Source organism: Engraulis encrasicolus, chromosome 21 (genome assembly GCF_034702125.1).
Source record: "Engraulis encrasicolus isolate BLACKSEA-1 chromosome 21, IST_EnEncr_1.0, whole genome shotgun sequence".
Classification (NCBI taxonomy): Eukaryota; Metazoa; Chordata; class Actinopteri; order Clupeiformes; family Engraulidae; genus Engraulis; species Engraulis encrasicolus.
The window spans coordinates 20825932-20844435 of NC_085877.1; the positions used below are offsets into that span (position 1 = coordinate 20825932).

An 18504-nucleotide genomic window follows, 5' to 3' on the forward strand; every position below is an offset into this window, starting at 1 on the left:
TAAATATATGACAAAAAAAATTCAGAAGTGACCACCCCTGAAATGTACCAAAATCCTGGAATGTCCCAACTATCGTTTGCACACATTACCCACTCTGAGTCACTCAATCGCTACTTAATCACAACATAATGTCTACAAGTTGTAAGTAGTGTCTACTTTATTGTTATAGAAGTACTGTAGGCCTACAAGAAGTAGCCTAGTGCGATGTAAGCCCGTGGCTGCCTGGTGTGGTAAAAGGCTAACGAATGCTAACTCTAGTGTCAAATAAGTTTGTAGTACATTTTTACACCAATCCATGATAGTGGTGGTATGTATAAGCATGTATGCATGAAGCAAAAACTTTGATGTTGGAAATCACAGAAATCGCTGCCATGTTTCTGAAAATGTTGGCCAAAGCTGAACTGCAACTGAACTCTCTGTGCCGCCCTGTGGACACAGCTGGGAATCACAATTCAGAAACGTATCACGGGCGGACGGACCGACGGATGGACAAAGCGTCTTGGGACGCATCTAAAAAAACCCACAAAGGCCTACTAATTAATATCCAGTGGATATTAATTAGTAGGCCCAGTGGATTTTAATTAGTAGGCCCATGTGTTTTTAATAAGCATGATAAGTAGGGCCACAAACACAGGGATGGGCAACTTTCATGATGAGGGCAGCCACGTTTTTCGTCGTCACCATTGGAGGACCAAATGATCACGATCTGCATGCAACTCGGCTGGGGATCCACTATTGGGAGGGAAAGTGGAAAACAGCGATCCTAGCGGTTACGTTCCAAACACCAGGGCGATCCTATTGAAACTCCCATAGACAAGTTTTTTAAAAAATCCCACAAAGATATGACTAGGAACTATAACACCAGACACATTTTTCAGCGTACACAATAGGATGAACTACTACCTGTGAAAATCTTAAGTCATTTTTTGCCCTTTTAAGAAAAATAGAAATTGTGCCAATCTGGTCGGAAACGGACTACAGCTCCCATCATGCTGTGCTTCGCGCCTCGTTGACAACACAGATAAACAAATGAACGCGAATGAACGGAAGTTCTTCGCATATCTTCACATTCTTGTAATCCTGTGAGTTCCACATTGTCTTCTTATTACACATATATACACGCGATCATTTTGGTTTGGTTTTAACTTCTCTAGTAGATATGATGGCTTCTGTGGTGACGAGTAACCACTTCTCTGCCTCATGTTTGGCTATGCTAATTTGGCTATGCTAATTACATGGAGTAAACACGTCACACATGCCAGTCAGTGTAGTTCTGTATTAGCTTTTTAAAGAATATTAAAATCAGTTCAGATCAGTGAAAAAGCGAACATTTTACCACCTTATTCGATAAAACGGGCCAACATGCCTATAATATGACTGCCACTACTTCTACTTCGTCGTCAGGGCCGAGATGTAATTTTTCAAAGAAAAAACCCATTCATTTGTTGCAGGGGCTTGGAACGTTGCCAGCAGGGGGCGATGAGATTACTTTCCCTCCCAATAGCGTTACGTTATCGCAGCTCGACGTACTGGATGCCCCAGTGTCGACGCACTGCTACTACAGCTCGCGTGTAGAGATGGGATTTATGGCTCTTTGACGGGATCCGGATCTTAGTGGCTCGTTCCTTTCAAAGAGCCGTTAAAAAAACTGGCTCTTTTGAAATTATTTATTCAGTGTTTAGAGTGTAATATTTGGACTCCACCTCAAGGTGATTTTGTTCAAACAACTGATTATTCTCCTGCTTCTAAAGACCGTTTTTACTCTTTAAGGCCAACAATTGTGTTTTTTCCCCTAATTGAATTACTCTGGTCGAGGTCACACGCTTAAAAAGAATGAAAAATGAACGAAATAACAGTCGAGTGGCTCCCCCAGCTGTGATCCGGTTCCCATCGTTCACTTCAGGGAGCCGTTCAAAAAAAACGGCTCGTTCGTGAACGACACACCTCTACTCGCGTGGCCCTGGGGTCATACAGGAAGTAGGCCTATATCAATCTACATTTCTAGCCGTTTTTAATTGATATAGCAAACTGCCCCTAACAGTTCAAAATGCTCTTACCGAACTCGGCACGTGTTTTTTTTCCCACACACAGCTTGACCTCGTGTTGTTATGCTTATGGTCGAAATCGAACATAATCATTTGAACCCAGGCATCATAAGCACATGCAACATAAATGCTTGTAGTCTATATTTTGTACATCCAAAAGTTTGATGATGTCAAAAATCTACTTTTACGGAGGGAAATGCACCTTCGTGATGACCACATCATGGGACATCTTCATGTGCTCAACAGTCATTGGGTAACGCAGTCCGTCAGCCGTGGCTATTTGCATAACTTTCGGGAGAGCAGAAGTATGTTCAACTGCAGACCTGCCACCGGACCCACGCTCGCCGTGCCGGAATCCCAACATGCTTTGCGAGTCCGGTAACGATGATATGCCGCATTTCATTGAAAATGAATGCGTTAGTACAGCTTGCGTCAAACTGACAAATGGATGCGCACAGAGTTCCAGGTGCAGTTGGTTGGTTGCTCACTGACTGCCAATATTGATTGGACGGCCTACTCTATTGGTCAACATTACGTAAGTAAGTATGCCCAGGATGCCCTGTACTCTATTGATCAACACTACAATAGATTAAGTAAAATGGGTCAAAAAAAATCTGCTCATTTTCCAAATTATTATTTCTGTTTAATCTATGGGCCACACTGAGTGAGGAGGCAGTCCGCATGTGACCCCCGGCCCCAGCCCTCCAGTTGCCCATCCCTGCACTAACATATACTGTATTACACAAAGAGTGCGTTCCAATATGCGACCTTGCGTCCTCAGCATATTTCAATATCTCGCAAAAGCTCAATTGTTAAGTAATTTCCTCATTTGCAAACTGGATGGTGAACGAAGAACAGTCCCCCAAAAAATGTTTTGGCTAGGCTGGCAGCGGGGAAACTTTATTGTTTTCTCCACAGAGGTGGGGCCAGAAGGCGGGGCGAGGCCACAAGCACAAGTGGAGGACGCAAGGTAGCATAATGGAATGCATTCAGAGTCAATAAGCTGCTTCATTTTGTGGAGAGAGGGAGGGAAAACAATTACACAAAAATGTCTTTGAATTTTATTTAATCTTTTGTTCTCTTCAAACAAACAAATTATGTACAAATTTGTGATGGTGGTTCTTTTTCTAATTAACTGTTGTCATTAAAACATTCATAGATTGCGAGCAGGAGATAGCTGACTGGTCAAGAAGGCAAAAACAAAAGCAAACCAAAAATCAGATTAAAATAAAAAAACAATTTGTTTGCCTTTTTCCCCTTGTTTCCAGATATATGAACATGCACTTGAATTTTGCGGCAACAAGTGACAGCCATTTATTTAGAATATGATTGGATCATCACGTTGCACAATACACAAATCCTTTAGACTGTTCATTCTCTCCATTTCTTTTTTTCAAACCACCGGTGTTGCAAAAGTAATCAGCATTTTTACCTATCGATGTTGAGTCAACAATTCTGATGACTAGACTGGGCAAAAATGTTTCATGTACGAAAAACAATACATTTTGGAAACCAATACATTTGCTGAGGGTAAGACCAGTGGGCTTTTCCAAGGACATGATCAAAGTTACTTGATAAACCTGTTTAAATGAATCTACACAGAGAGGTAAACCTGCTAATATGTAACTCGAAGGTGTCATTTAGTTAAGCAAATGAGGACAGCAGGGTCTTTTATTATCTGATTTACCTCTACCTTTAGGTTAACTAAACACGGTTTGCTTCAGAACTACCTTCTTGTAACAACCCAGCTTCCATGATCAATGTTTAACTTGAGTCTCACTTGGAGCTGCATTACATGTCTACATTATACAGTCAGACTAGGATTACCACTCAGCAGTACCTTTACATAAAAGTTTTTTGGGGGAAAGAATTGATTTTGACAAACAGATGGAACTTCACTTGAACAATACATCATCTGATAGCCACAAGTGAACGCCCATACAGTCAATTTAATTTAAAAGAAAAAAAAAGATAAATCAGCAGTTGCTTTTTAGATCAAATATGTCACACAAGCATACTGAATGCATACTAGATAAATGGTAAGCGTTGGCTTCTAACATCCATGCATTGATTTACAACCAGGAGAAGCAGTTTTCAATCTTCATCCTCACTAGTGAGTAATATTCTGCCGTTGAAAACCTCATATGTCCCAAATAATGCTCTTTTAGCAAGTTGACGATATCATGTATCATGGATAACTGGCTGCACACCGTTGTCAAAAGTCTCATTGTATCTGTACATGAGGGCAAGTGTTTGCATTTTAAATGTCATACTACTGTACAGACAATAATGGACATGGTCAAAGTTGGACTTGAACTGTAGGCCTATTTCTGCCAAGAACAGTTACCGACATAAGCTTTAGATCAAAGATGTCACACAAGCATAGCCAACTAAATGATCCAAGCTGGCTTCTTATGACGATCATGCATTGACTAGACGCCTTCCCACAGATGAAACCCACAATCAATTAAGCTAGCAATGCATCCGCATGTGCAAGAAAAAGATTGCATGATGCAGTTCAAGTTAACTGGTAAGGATATTCTATTTGTCTAATTGTCTGAGCAAATAACACACAAGAAGCATCCAATAATGAGGCAGAGGGTTGCCATGGTGCTGGGGCAAAGGAAACTAGCGAACATTAGCATGCTAGCCCCAGCCAGTCAGCTGCTCCTCCTTGCATATAGCATAAACGCTAGTCGTCAGGCCAACAGCCTAATTAATACAGCTACATATTGAATCACTCTTTTTGAGAAAAAGAAAAAAAGAACAAAGAAAAATGTAGTATAGACAATAAATTCAAACCATCATCCCCACCATTTGTCTTTAGTCTCAGCCAATCGCTTATTTTGTCTCATTTACACATTTTTTTGTCATTAGCTGACTCAGGGGCTAACCCCTCCTAACCGGATTTCAGCTTCCAAATTGCTTTCCAGCAACACCAGCATTTACTCTGTGGTATTCTGTACAGTTAAGGCATGTTCAGGAGAAAAAAGGGACAAAGACATGTTCAGCAAAATCCACCATAACTTTGCACAGTATTTACAAAGACCATGAGCCAAAAGACTGCATGGTGTGTGTGTGTGTGTGTGTGTGTGTGTGTGTGTGTGTGTGTGTGTGTGTGTGTGTGTGTGTGTGTGTGTGTGTGTGTGTGTGTGTGTGTGTTGTATATGCCTACATATAGGGGCTCGGAATTCCAATTTCAAAAATTACCATGCACAGACAATGTGGAGGACAGTGAGAAGCCTGACAACCTCTGTTGGGAAAATTCCAACCACACTGTATCGTCAAATCACAGCTAATTACCGTAGCCTACACAAATGCTCTTGGTACCCTAGGCCAGTGGTTCTCAACTGGAACATTCTTGGGACCCACCATTTTCCACTCTCATTCGGTCGCGACCCAATTTTTTTAGCGTTCAAGTCTATTCAATGCAATTCTCAAAATGTAACCAAGACTCGAATGACTGGTTGCACGCTATCTATCTCGCATAAACATTCAGATTGTATCTATGACAACAGATGACACGGAGTTCACTAGCCTATCAAAATAGAAGTTGTAAATTGTTGCAGGAAAAGTTGGACTTTTTTTTTTAGAATTGCGTAGAAAGGCTCCGCGACCCACCCATGACCCTTCCGCGACCCACTTTTGGGTCGCGACCCACCAGTTGAGAAACACTGCCCTAGGCACATCTGTCTGGTGCTTTTGTACTGGAGTACTGGATAAATAATCCTCTATCAAATGTAGTCCTTTCTAAAGTTTTTGGGAACATAATTTGGCTATGAATAAGTGTGTGTGCGTGTGTGTGTGTTACATTACAAGCTCGTTGAGGCACTGCAGCCATTACCATTAGCACCCCAAAATGGCCACCAACAAAAAGTCCAAGGACGCATCTTTAGACCCTGCCCCTCTGCAGCTGAGGAGGCCATCTTGGAAGTGCCGTCAAGGTATTGACTGGCCTCAGTTCAGTCACGATCTTGCCCCAGTCACTCCCTTTTTCCAGTCTTCCCAATGTCCAGTCCCACCAGCCAACCCACACATCACAAACATCCTGCAGTCAAGAAAGGGTTCTGTCCATAAACAGTGTCCACGAAACTTCCATTTTGTAACCCCAAAGGTGATCGGTCGTCCTTCGGACTAATCCGAATCTTCCAACTCTAATTCTGGTTACTCCGTGCGATAGCAGGGTTATCTTGATTTGGCTTTCACTGTAAGCTGGGACTGGCAATCTTCTGACCGCTAAGGCTAACCACACCGCAAGCCATTAGGGGTACAGGAAGGGATCAGGACATAGGCAGGGAGATGGTTTTTTTTGAAAGAATGGAGTTAAAAATGATGAATGATCCAGAACATTCTCTTATGTCCCGATGTTCGATGAAGAAAGCCCTAAAAGGGAAACACAAACAAGGGGACATTAGCCTCATCAACAAACAAGACATTACCTACATTGATCACAAAGCTACTTATGAGCAGAGACAGACATCCCGGGATAAAAAAGTTGAAGTCCTTCAACTGTTTTTCTTCGAGCCAATATGCTCATCTTCCAACTGATCCTATGTAGACGTCCTAGCGGGTGAGAAGGAATACCTGGCAGGAGTTCAATTTTTTCAATATCTGGTCTGTCCATCTCTGCTTATGAGAATATAGTGCTTAAGCTACGCCCTTTCCAATAAGTCTTATTAAATCTAAGATCGATAAGATAAAGCAATGAGGAGCAGAAAATAAAAGGAATCTCTCAGTTGACTTTCGTAGACCTCAAATCAAACGGGGGCATTTTAATTGCTTACGTTTCAGTCTCCAAAAGGTCTGACCAACCAAAATGTTGTGAGCAATTCAAATTTCCATCTCTCCACTGCCTCCAATTCATAATTTTCCGATCTTAACCCTCGTTTTGTCTTCAAATTTTGTTACCATCCACTATCCTTGGGTCGTGTACAACCTGTGTTTTATAATGACGTTATAAAAACGTTTCTGTACCATCACATTTGGTTCGAATCTCTTGGATGCCTTGTGAGGCTTCCTTTTGTGTGAAGACGAGAGGAGGGTTAAGATCCCATGTGCTCCACTGGAAAGAGTGGGGCTTAAGACACCTCATGTTGTGAGTGTAATGCAGTCCCAAGAAGTAATACCAAAGTAATACCAAATGTGTTGTCTTGCAGAACCGATCAACAGGTCTCCAAGGCTCCCTGAAGGAGGAGGTGGGGAACAGCCATTCCGATTCCAACAGCCAGATCCTTAATCTTCTAGGGGACTCTGAAGGACATCTGGAATTACAGCTCTGGTTCTTGGGTATTCCTTGTCCTCTTTGGATTCCCACAGGCAAGTGTCCGACCCTTCAATCCCCCCTTGTTTAGTTTGAAGAAATTCCGTAATTCCGTTACCGATGCTTGAGTATTCCTAGTAACCTACTCTTCTGATTCCCACAGTGAAATTGCAGGGACAAAAGGGTGGATGCTGTCTTTTTTTTCAATCTGTGGCACTGAGAAATCTGTTTGTTCTAGTCAAGTATGTCCCATTCTACTGGTGTCCATTTCACCTTCAGCGGCAAGTAATGAAGTCAATGGGACCAATGATACTGTTTTTTGTTTCTTTTTGTTTTTTTTACATTTCCACTTGCTGTACAAAAACTGTTCAGAGAAACATTCATATTTGTGAATGAAATTCCTTCATCTGTTGTCAGAAGCATTTTTTTTCCCACACATATTGTTTCTTCCAGACAACAGAAGACTTGGAAAATGTATATAACATACATAGGAGGATCCTTCCCTCCATGAGTTCAGTTATAGCAGTTTTTCATTTATTTTTAATCTTTTGTTTTGTATGAAATGGTCAAGAGGGCAAAGTTTAGTGCTCTTTTCCCGATGCAGATGAACCTCACAGTTTCAACAAAAAAAAGTGCATAGCAAAGGCGCCAGGGGCAGTGTCTTGTCGTTCGTATGCATGAGGAGGTTGGGGGGGGGCACTTTTGAAAGTCTCCTCACGTGCCCTCATCATGATTATTATGGAATTGCCCCTCAACAAAACACCACTTGAAAAAAACTTTAAATGGATGGAGGCATTTTATTTTCTTCTTCAGTTTGCGCAGACTGCTCGCTTATCAAATTCAACAGTAGGCTTGAAGTTATGTACAGAATTCTCACATTAATTCTTAGGCGTTTTTGTATTACTCCATCACAAGATATGTCCATTATTCCTGTAGTGGATTTTCAAAGGGAAAAAAGAATTGAACCAGGAGTTGTCCCTGGTCATGAAAAGGTTGGTTTAAGTTGCTTTTTTCCGTCCTTTCCGTATGCCACTATGATAACCATCAAAGCAATGAGAGGAGGCAAGGACTTAAAAAAATCAGTAAACAAAAACATGGCTACCGTGAGAATAACAAGTTTTCTCTATATCGTCAATGTTGAGGGATGAAAACAACTGAGATGCGAACTCAGACGTTCCCCTTAAAAAAAAAAACAAAAAAAAAACTGTAAAGGTCTGCAGTTTTCGTCACGTCACAGGCGATGCTGCCACCAAACGATAGAGGGAAAGCCTGTGGATATCAGTGGTGGAGTAATCCTCTCCGCCCTTGAATGCCATTACGTAAGGGTCGTTTCCATTAAAGTCCTTGTTACAGCAGCCTTGTATTGCCATCCCTGACCCTGCCCCCCTCCGCCTCCCCAAACCCAAGAAACAAAAACAAAAACCAACCCTCCAAAAAAAAAAAAAGAGGAAAAGTAAAACTGCACCCAAAGTAATCCGCATGGTTTGTAAACAAAAAATATCCAGTAAGGAATAGGAAACAAAAAAAGTCAGGATTTTTTTCGTATATATTTCCATCAAAATAACATTGTCTCATTTATGTATAGGACTGTGGGAGGCAGTGTTTTCACAAGTTCATTTTGTTTTTGTCCAGAACAATCCAGAAGTAGAATGATAGGCAGCCAGGGTCAACTCCCTACTGCCTTTGTTGCCAGAGACCCTTTTTTTCTCCATGTATGCATCTTGAATTGGAGAGCAAAAAAATAAGTCCTTCGGCTTCATGTGTTTTTCCTGTCCATTTTTTTGGAATACATTCAACCTTTTCTTTTTTTTTTGAGAAAAAAAAATTAATACAACACTTCACATGGTGGCAATGAAAGTAAAAGGAAAAACAACAAAAATTAGCAGCCCCAAGTGCTTAATCGTAGTCCAAATACTTTTAAACTTTGTATATAATGCATATATATTTCTTTATATATAGATATATAAAAAGAAATCAATGACAATAGCAACAACAATGAATACGTAACAATTTACTAACAATGTGTGCACCTTTTTGTGCACTTCGCACAGTATGATGCCAAGTCTTTCTTTTTAGGTTTTTTTTGTTTTGTTTGTATTTTTTTTCTCTCAACTTTTTTTTTTTTTACTTTTTAAAGAAAAAAGATCACAATCAGATTAACTCAATCGTCCCCCCATCAAACAGGAGTGAGAGCGAAAGAGCAGACAAAAGGCAACAAAGCTCACATCCTCCCTGTGGAGAGAAACAACAAAAATAACTAGACTCACTTTTTTTGTTTCTCGTTTCCCCCACCACCCCACTAATGAACCCAGGGAGGTAATTCCAAGAACATCATGAAGCGATAAACCTTGGCAAAGTTAACCCACAGAAAAGCGGTAAAAACCTGCTAATAGGACAACTACGGAAAACGATTCCTGCAGGCAAAGACAACTAGGACTACTGTAGGCTGTCATATTAGTGGATTAACCACTACTTCCCGGTTAACATAACCATGGGTGCATTTCTCAAAACCAAAGTTGCTTACTTCATTAGCTACTTTGTTGTTTTCAATGCATTATCCCATTGGCAACTACCCAAGTTGCTAACAGGCTAACAACTTCTCTGATGAGAAATGCACCCCATGTTTGCTAGCTAATACACAACCTTCTTGGAATACAGCCCCAGGTGCTTAACTGTGCTACACCCTAAGGAGAATGATCAAGAGACAGCACGCCTTGCAGAAAGGACTCATGGGTAAATGAGCCGCTGAGGCACAGGTTCAAAATAGACAGCTTCACCACCCCATAATGACCCCCTCTTGAAATCTCCATGGCTGCGGCGAACTGTGACCCTTTTTTTTTTTATAAGTTTGTAGGCACACGTGGAAGCACGCATACTGTACACACGAGCACGCACGCACACACATACCCACAAACTCAAGTTAACTGAAAATACACCATCCATCGCGCATACATATTCACACACAAAACACATTCATTCAATAAGTACCGCTTGTGATACCTCATGCTTTGGGAAGAAAAAAAAAGTTGCACCTGTACACACACACACACAATCACGCACGCACGCACGCACGCACGCACGCACGCACGCACACGCACACACACACACACACACACACACACACACACACACACACACACACACACACACACACACACACACACACACACACACACACACACACACACACACACACACACACACACACACACACACACACACTTAAGGTCCACTTCACCCCTATGCAGTTACTAGAACCTCACGGAGGCACAGAGTTGTGGATGTTTTGGAAGAGAAGCGCAAAGCAAAACCTTTGGGCAGATGACCGGAGATGGTGTGAGGTATGGTGTGGGCTCTAGATTACACATAGCTGGATAAACCTCACCGCCACCTTTTACGGCCCCACGTACTAGGGACTGCAGGCAAAGAAGTGCATGCTTAAAAAGTAATGACAATGAAAAAGAATTTATAAGGGTGGCACACATTGCGTTTCTGTAAAAGAAACAAAGAAATATGGGGTATTGGGGAAATGCGCAAAAATGTGTAATGGGTGTGCGCTCTCTCCATTTTCTCACACCGGTATATAACATGCACACACAGGCACACACGCACTCACCTCGAAGGAGGACACACATAACAAGCAGACATTCTTTGACAGAAATACAAAATAAAAACAAAAAAATTAACTGACTTAAAACTTAGAAATAAACAACATGGCCTCAAGTTAGCTTCACACAAGCAAAACTAAAGCAAAAACAAATACATGTGCTGCAGACATTATCAGGGTAATCATCATCATCTGACTAACTTCTGCAAGACATTCATGCACACATACATACACACACACACACACACACACACACACCTGAAAAATAAAAAATAAAAACGCATGCATACTTAATTTCACACATTCACAAAAATATCCATCTTTGAATAAACTTTGAATTTTTTTGTCTTGTTTTTTTGTGTTATTTTTTATATGCAAGTGCAATTCTTCAAGTTTTTAAATCATTTAATAGCTTTTTACTCTTTATAGAAACATAGAAAATAAACAGTGTCTTTCAAGAATGGATTTTGTTTGTCTCATAGGTTTTTTTTGTTTGTTTAACTGAAACCGTCGGTCCCTCTGTGTTTACAATCCTATCCTAAACACACACACACACACACGCGCACGCGCACAGACACAAATCCACAACACCCACTGTTTTAAGCCCTGCCCACAGAAAAATGTGGGAAAAGAAACGCGCAGCTTCCAGTTCTGACGAACACTCAAACACACATCTGCGTGGGCGCGCGAACACACACACACACTCACACACACACACACACGCGCGCGCGCGCACACACACACACTCGCACGGTGAAGCGTGAGAATGCTTTTCCTCATCGTCCTCACCTATATGGGTGACATGTTCGCATATTTAAGAAAAACAAAAACAAAACATAAAAACACACCCATAACACAAAAAATGTGTTGTTTTTTTTACACAAATAACCCTAATCAGAATCCCAAACTTGATAAAGTGCATGTAGTTTTGTAAGGTGCTTACTGTCTTTTAAGTGCCAGAGGAAATTCTACCACCCAATCTCCAAACACCACCCAGAACATAAGAAACAAACAAACAAACAAATAAACAAAACAAAAACAAATAAAGAAAACAAAAAGTATCCACCCACCACACTCGCACCATAATCCCGTACTATAACAAGCATCTCCTCACCAAAACCACTGCTGCGGTGACAAAAGGGGGTGTTGGATTTTTTGTTTTGTTTTCATCGCCCCCTTTGCACACAGATGGTTCCACCTCGTCAGCCTCTGTTCCATTTCCCCTCCCCACCCCACCCTAAAACTCGATCGTCCTGGCATTCAGTAACCCCACCACGACCCTCCAACATACCCCGAAAATCACCCACCCCACCCTGACCCAAACCCATAGCAGTGCACATTGGTCACTATGGTGGTCCGATTACTTGGACACCACATTGTGTGTGTTTTTTTGTTGATTTTTTTTTTGTTGTCGTTTTGTTTTTCGTTATTTCTTATAAACGTAGCATAGAAAAAAATAAAGGCCTCAGGTAGGTATTGCTGTAGATCAGTAATCATCCACCAGCTCCAGCTCTCCCAGACGGTCCCCAGCACCATGGAATGAGTAGCCTGTGAAGAGAGGAGGAGAGGGAGGGAGAGAAAGACAAGGAAGACAGACAAGAAAGAGAAGGAAAGCAAGAAAGGCAGCAAAAAAACAAGAAAGTAAAAAAAGAAAAATAATAAAAGAAAGAAAGAAAAGGTAAGGAAAGAAAAAATAAAAGGGGTAGGAGAGATAACAAGAGATGGTGAGAGAGAGAGAGAGAGAGAGAGAGAGAGAGATAGCGACCGAGAGAAAGAGAGACAGAACGAGAGAGAGAGAGGGAGAGAGAAAAAGAGATACTTTAGTGCTGAAATGCATGTGCACTCCTACCTTTCTTCACAGGTGTCATCAATGTGTGTGTGTGTATGGCGTCTCCCGGATACTGACATCAATGTGTGTGTCCTACCTAAGATGCTGAAGTCAGTATACTGTGTGTGTGTGTGTGTGTGTGTGTGTGTGTGTGTGTGTGTGTGTGTGTGTGTGTGTGTGTGTGTGTGTGTGTGTGTGACCTAGGATGCTGGGGTCGGTATGCAGTGTGTGTGTGTGTGTGTGTGTGTGTGTGTGTGTGTGTGTGTGTGTGTGTGTGTGTGTGTGTGTGTGTGTGTGTGTCTAAGATGCTGGTGTAGGTGTGTGTGTTTCTAGGATGCTGGTGTCTAGGGTGCTGGTGTCAGAGTGTGTGTGTGTGTGTGTGTGTGTCTAGGATGCAGGCGTCAGTGTGTGTGTGTGTGTAGGATGCTGGCGTCAGTGTGTGTGTGTGTGTGTGTGTCTATCTAGGATGCTGGGGTCAGTGTGTGTGTGTGTGTGTGTGTCTATCTAGGATGCTGGGGTCAGTGTGTGTGTGTGTGTCTATCTAGGATGCTGGGGTCAGTGTGTGTGTGTGTGTGTGTGTGTGTGTGTGTGTGTGTGTGTGTGTGTGTGTGTAGGATGCTGGCGTCAGTGTGTGTGTGTGTGTGTAGTATGTCTACCTAGGATGCTGTGGTCAGTGTGTGTGTGTGTGTGTGTGTGTGTGTGTGTGTGTGTGTGTGTGTGTGTGTGTGTGTGTGTGTGTGTGTGTGTGTGTGTGTGTGTGTGTGTGTGTCTAGGATGCTGTGGTCAGTGTGTGTGTGTGTGTGTGTGTGTGTGTACCTAGGATGGTGGGGTCAGTGTGTGTGTGTGTGTGTGTCTAGGATGCTGTGGTCAGTGTGTGTGTGTGTGTGTGTGTGTGTGTGTGTGTGTGTGTGTGTGTGTGTGTGTGTGTGTGTGTGTGTGTGTGTACCTAGGATGGTGGGGTCAGTGTGTGTGTGTGTGTGTGTGTCTACGTGTGTGTGTGTGTGTGTGTGTGTGTGTGTGTGTGTGTGTGTGTCTACGTGTGTGTGTGTGTGTGTGTGTGTGTGTGTGCCTACCTAGGATGCTGGGGTCAGAGTGCAGCATCATGGGCTGTTTCTTCTTCAGCTTGGCGGCCTGGTCGTAGGCCACGCCCCCCTTGTTGGCCGCATGGGCAGCCTGGAACATGGACTGCAGCGCACTGGGCGTCACGCCACGCACCGAATCCTGGGGGAGAAGGAGAGAGAGAGAGAGAGAGAGAGAGAGAGAGAGAGAGAGAGTCCCAGGTCAGGTCAGTTCACAGAATTCCTCTTCTCGTTTTTTTAACCTGTCTTTTTTCTGAGAAGACTTTTTCTATCTTTACGATATTTATTGTTTTTGGCCACTTTTTGAATACAAACGTTCAGGTTTTTTTTTTTTTTATTAGCCATGTTTTCATTCTTTGCTAATGGAATTCACCCTTATACGGTATCTTCAATTTGTTTTATGGTCATTAATCTTAATATCTTAATAGCAAACAGAATTTTTTTGCTGAACAAAATAAAACACATAGAATACTGCTGGAATTGGCAAGTTTGTATATCGCTAGATCTTACAAGCTGTGAAGATCATCATCTTGTTGTCTTTATGTCCAAGGACCCGCCCCATCCGTGCTCCCCCATTAAAAAGAAAAAATGTATATAATTGCTGATAAAAAACCCCAGCTAATACCATGTTATTATTGCAACAGGAATATGGTAATAGCACAGAAAGAACATGTTAATAGCACTAATTGGTAATGCCGTCAGGGGCATAGTTTTGCTGTGGTGTGGAACCAGACAATTGCCTGGTTGGCCCGCCCCTGGACATGGTACCTGGACATAGTACCTGGCTTTAGAGAGGAAATGAAATTGCGTTTCTGATACTCAGCCATTATTGACTCTGTGAGTGCAACATGCTTACCTGTAGAGCGAAATTGTTCATAGCTAATCCAGCCACCTCCTTAGAGAGCTGTGAAGGAAGACAAAAAAGGGACGAGTCAAATTTCAAACATCCAGACCCCCGATAAAATAATTTAACACAAACACACACAAATTTGATGTCTAATGACAAATGATGCCTAATGGCCAACACATTTTATAAAAATATTTGTTGGGCTCTTTATTGCATTTTTTAGATAGGGTTGCGAGAGAGAGACACATGAAATGAGTGGGAGAGAGACGTGGGTAGGATCGGGAAATGACCTTGGGTCGGAATCGAACCCGGGTCACCGGTGTAACGGTACAGCGTCAAAGCTTATTGAGCCATCACACCACCATGACCAACACATTTTCACTGACTTCATCCTATTCAAATGCGGCTGCTATTTAGTTTATTATTTTCATTTTTACCCTCCTCTCAACACTCCCATTTGCAGTGCAGTTGCTAGCTCTTGTTCGTGTTCACACACTTGCACCGACTAATAAGTAGAACCTACACAGTCTTCCTGCGAAAGTAGGCTTGGTCCATAGAAATTAGGGATGCAAACGTTTAATCGATTAATCGACTTTAATCGATCAATGCGTTAATCGATTTAAAAAACATTGATCGCAATTAATCGACAATTCAACTGACAAGAGACCCAGGTGAAATGGACATGTGAAGAGTGTGTGTGAAGAAGGGTGTGAATAGTGGGAATATTTATATCACCTTTGGATTAAAGAATTTAAATAGAATTCATTTAAATGTAGTATTTTATCTCAATTTTGTATTAAAGTTTAGACTTTCTGATTTTTTTTGGGAGAAACTTTGAGATTTCGGGGGAAAAATGCTGCTTATCAATTAATCGTAAGTCGATCGATAAGGCAATCAACTAATGATGAATGAATTAGTCGATAATTTGCATCCCTAATAGAAATAATACATAGTATTAGTTCTATGGGCTTGGTCTTGATTTTATGAAATTAGGCCATGCTACGGTCGCTTCCAGCATTATCTTTTTAAGGACTATTATTACTGTCTTTGTGTGTGTGCACTCTCATATAAACCCCGGACAATTGGCGTTGTATGGCAGCCTCCTGAGCTGGTGTGTGAAAGTGAGAATGTGTATTATGTGTGTATTGGAGACAACTTCATTGTTGTGATACTGCACACACAGTCTGTATAAATACATGTTGTATTGTAATCTAACACTGTGCGGTCCGGTTCTCGATTCTGATTGGCCAATAGTCGTGTTCAATCGAGCGTAAACCTAAACCTTCCACCTGAGGATTCAATTAATTGTTATTAAAGCGTTTTTGAATAAATTTGCTCAGCGATTAAGTGTAACAGTGTTAGATAAGCAATAAGCCACTTGAGTCTGTGGATTATGCTCTATTGATAACGGGTAAGGGGACGTTTACGTCACTCTGGCAAAGGGAGTGGGGCACGACGCGAAGCAGTTATCAATCGAGCATAACCCACAGCCTCTCGTGGCTTATTGCTTAATCCTACTGTACCTGCTGCTGTTGCTGCCTCTGCTGGTTGGCCTTCTGTTTGGCACGGCGCTCCAGGAACTGCTTGGCAAACTCTTTGGCTTCCATGGTGTCGCCCAGGTAGGAACGGATGAAGTCCAAGACCTCATATGGAGACTCCACCTCCTTTAGATACGCCACGATGGTGGCCACTGGGGAATAAACACACACACAGATACATGTACATTAAATATAGCTGTGTGTGTGTGTGTGTGTGCGTGCGTGCGTATGTGCTCCTGTTACCGTCCAGTGCGGAGGCGTTGTTGTTGGTGTTGGGGGCCTGTGTGTGTGTGTGTGTGTGTGTGTGTGTGTGTGTGTGTGTGTGTGTGTGTGTGCATTCCCCTTACCGTCCAGTGCGGAGGCGTTGTTGTTGGTGTGTGTGTGTGTGTGTGTGTGTGTGTGTGTGTGTGTGTGTGTGTGTGTGTGTGTGTGTGTGTGTGTGTGTGTGTGTGTGTGTGTGTGTGCGCATTCCCCTTACCGTCCAGTGCGGAGGCGTTGTTGTTGTTGGTGTTGAGGGCGTGCAGCATCTGTTCGCACCAGGTGGTGAAGCCGTCCTGAGGCTTCATGCCCTGCAGCAGCTTCAGCAGCTTATCCTCCTCCTCCGTACGCTTACGACGCAGCATGTACTGCTCACTGGAGACAAGAAACAATAATATAGATATTAACTTTAAATATATTACTTTATTATTATTATCATGATATCCTTCTCTGTACGCTTATGACGCAGCATGTACTGCTCACTGCAGACAGGAAAAAATGTTGATATCATTAAATTAAATATATTATATTGTTATTATTTTTGTATTATCATATCCTCCTCCTCTGTACGCTTACGACACAGCATGTGCTGCTTACTGCGGACAGGAAACAATAATAGTTATTAACTTTAATATATTACTTTATAATTATTATTATTATTATCAACATCATCAGCTTCAGCAGCTTATCCTCCTCCTCCATACGCTTACGACGCGGCATGTACAGCTCACTGCGGACGGGAAACAATAATATCGTTATCAAAGGAGAAGTTCAGCCAATTTCAATACGCGGTTGTATTGCTCACGCTACCCTTGACTTGCCAGTACTCAGTGACGCTGAATTTTTTGGCTCAGCCCTTTCCGAGATATGAGCTATTCTTATGGGGGCATATTTTGTTTACATAAAAAAAAACTCTTAACATAGGCCTACTCAAAATATTTTCCAAAAGGTATCGCTGTTTGCTAGTTGCTGATGTTGCATAAACTTTTGGATGTTTTTGGGAAGAAATCCAGATGTTTTGTTTTTTTAAATGTTAACAAACGCCTGTCCCCATTACAATGACATGGATCTCGGAAAAGTTTTAAGGGGGAAAAAAAATCTCAGGTACTGACAAGTCCAGGGTAGTGTGAGCATTACAACTGTATGTCGAAATTGGCAGAAGTTATCATTTAAGTTACACGGGTAGGGGGGGTGGTAAGTTATACTTAGGGTTGTGGCTGCCGAGGGTATGTAAACGTTTATGTAATCTTTTATGCAAAGGAACAGTGCAATGTTTGTATGTATAATGAATTGTGTTCTCTGGCTGAGATGACTTCATGGGTTCCTTTCTGGTATTTGTGCCTTCTTGCTGTCAGTCTGCAGCTACAAAATCAAGTAACTTTACCTGACTGATTGTGGGCACGCAGAAAGACCAGAATGGCTTGCATGAACTCGTCTCGGATCAGACAACAACATAGGAAGGGATGTATACATGGTTCAAACATTATGTTTTCTTCACACCATTTTACAAACCCGGTTGCAAACAGTACCATGTTACTTAGAAATTTCAAGCGTTGATGTGCACTTTCACTTAAAAGATCAGTCGACCATGTTTTCATACTGAACTATGTTGTATAGAAAACATGGTCGAAAGTTAACCATAAATCCATCCTTTCCTATGTTGAATGTTGTACCTTATTAAAAATGTTTAGATGCAAGAGCTACACAACTTGCTGATCAACACCATTACAAACAGTATCATGTTACTATGAAATTTCAAAGGTTAGCATGTTTTTTGTTTAATAAAACAATTCACCACGTTTTACTGGACTTCTCTGATCTGATGGTGTTGGTGTATCTTCCACAATTCTTTAGGAATTTAATTGTATTTCATTTGACCATTAGAATAGGTTAGCTAGAGGATATCATGAAGTGTCATTTGTGTATGATGAAAAATAGAGATGTTAACAAACAAACTGCCCCCATTACAACGACCAGTATCTCGGAAAAGGCTGGGAAAAAAATCTCAGGTACTGACAAGTCTAGGCTAGTGTGAGCATTAC

The 18504-nt window shown here is 41.8% G+C and overlaps 1 protein-coding gene across 2 annotated transcripts in view; it reads right to left on the reverse strand.

Moving 5' to 3' along the window:
- Positions 1-3094: 3094 nt before the first annotated feature.
- The window catches only part of gigyf1a (GRB10 interacting GYF protein 1a), a 50121-nt gene continuing 34711 nt past the window's right edge, over positions 3095-18504 (reverse strand). For both annotated transcript variants that reach the window (XM_063186346.1, XM_063186347.1), the window contains exons 21-26: positions 16683-16837; positions 16190-16356; positions 14676-14723; positions 13814-13961; positions 7183-12460; positions 3095-6428 (exon numbers count right to left, since the gene is read on the reverse strand). In XM_063186346.1, the coding sequence (XP_063042416.1) occupies positions 12399-12460; positions 13814-13961; positions 14676-14723; positions 16190-16356; positions 16683-16837 (580 nt within the window). In that variant the 3' untranslated portion in view covers positions 3095-6428; positions 7183-12398. The remainder of the gene's footprint in view (positions 6429-7182; positions 12461-13813; positions 13962-14675; positions 14724-16189; positions 16357-16682; positions 16838-18504) is intronic.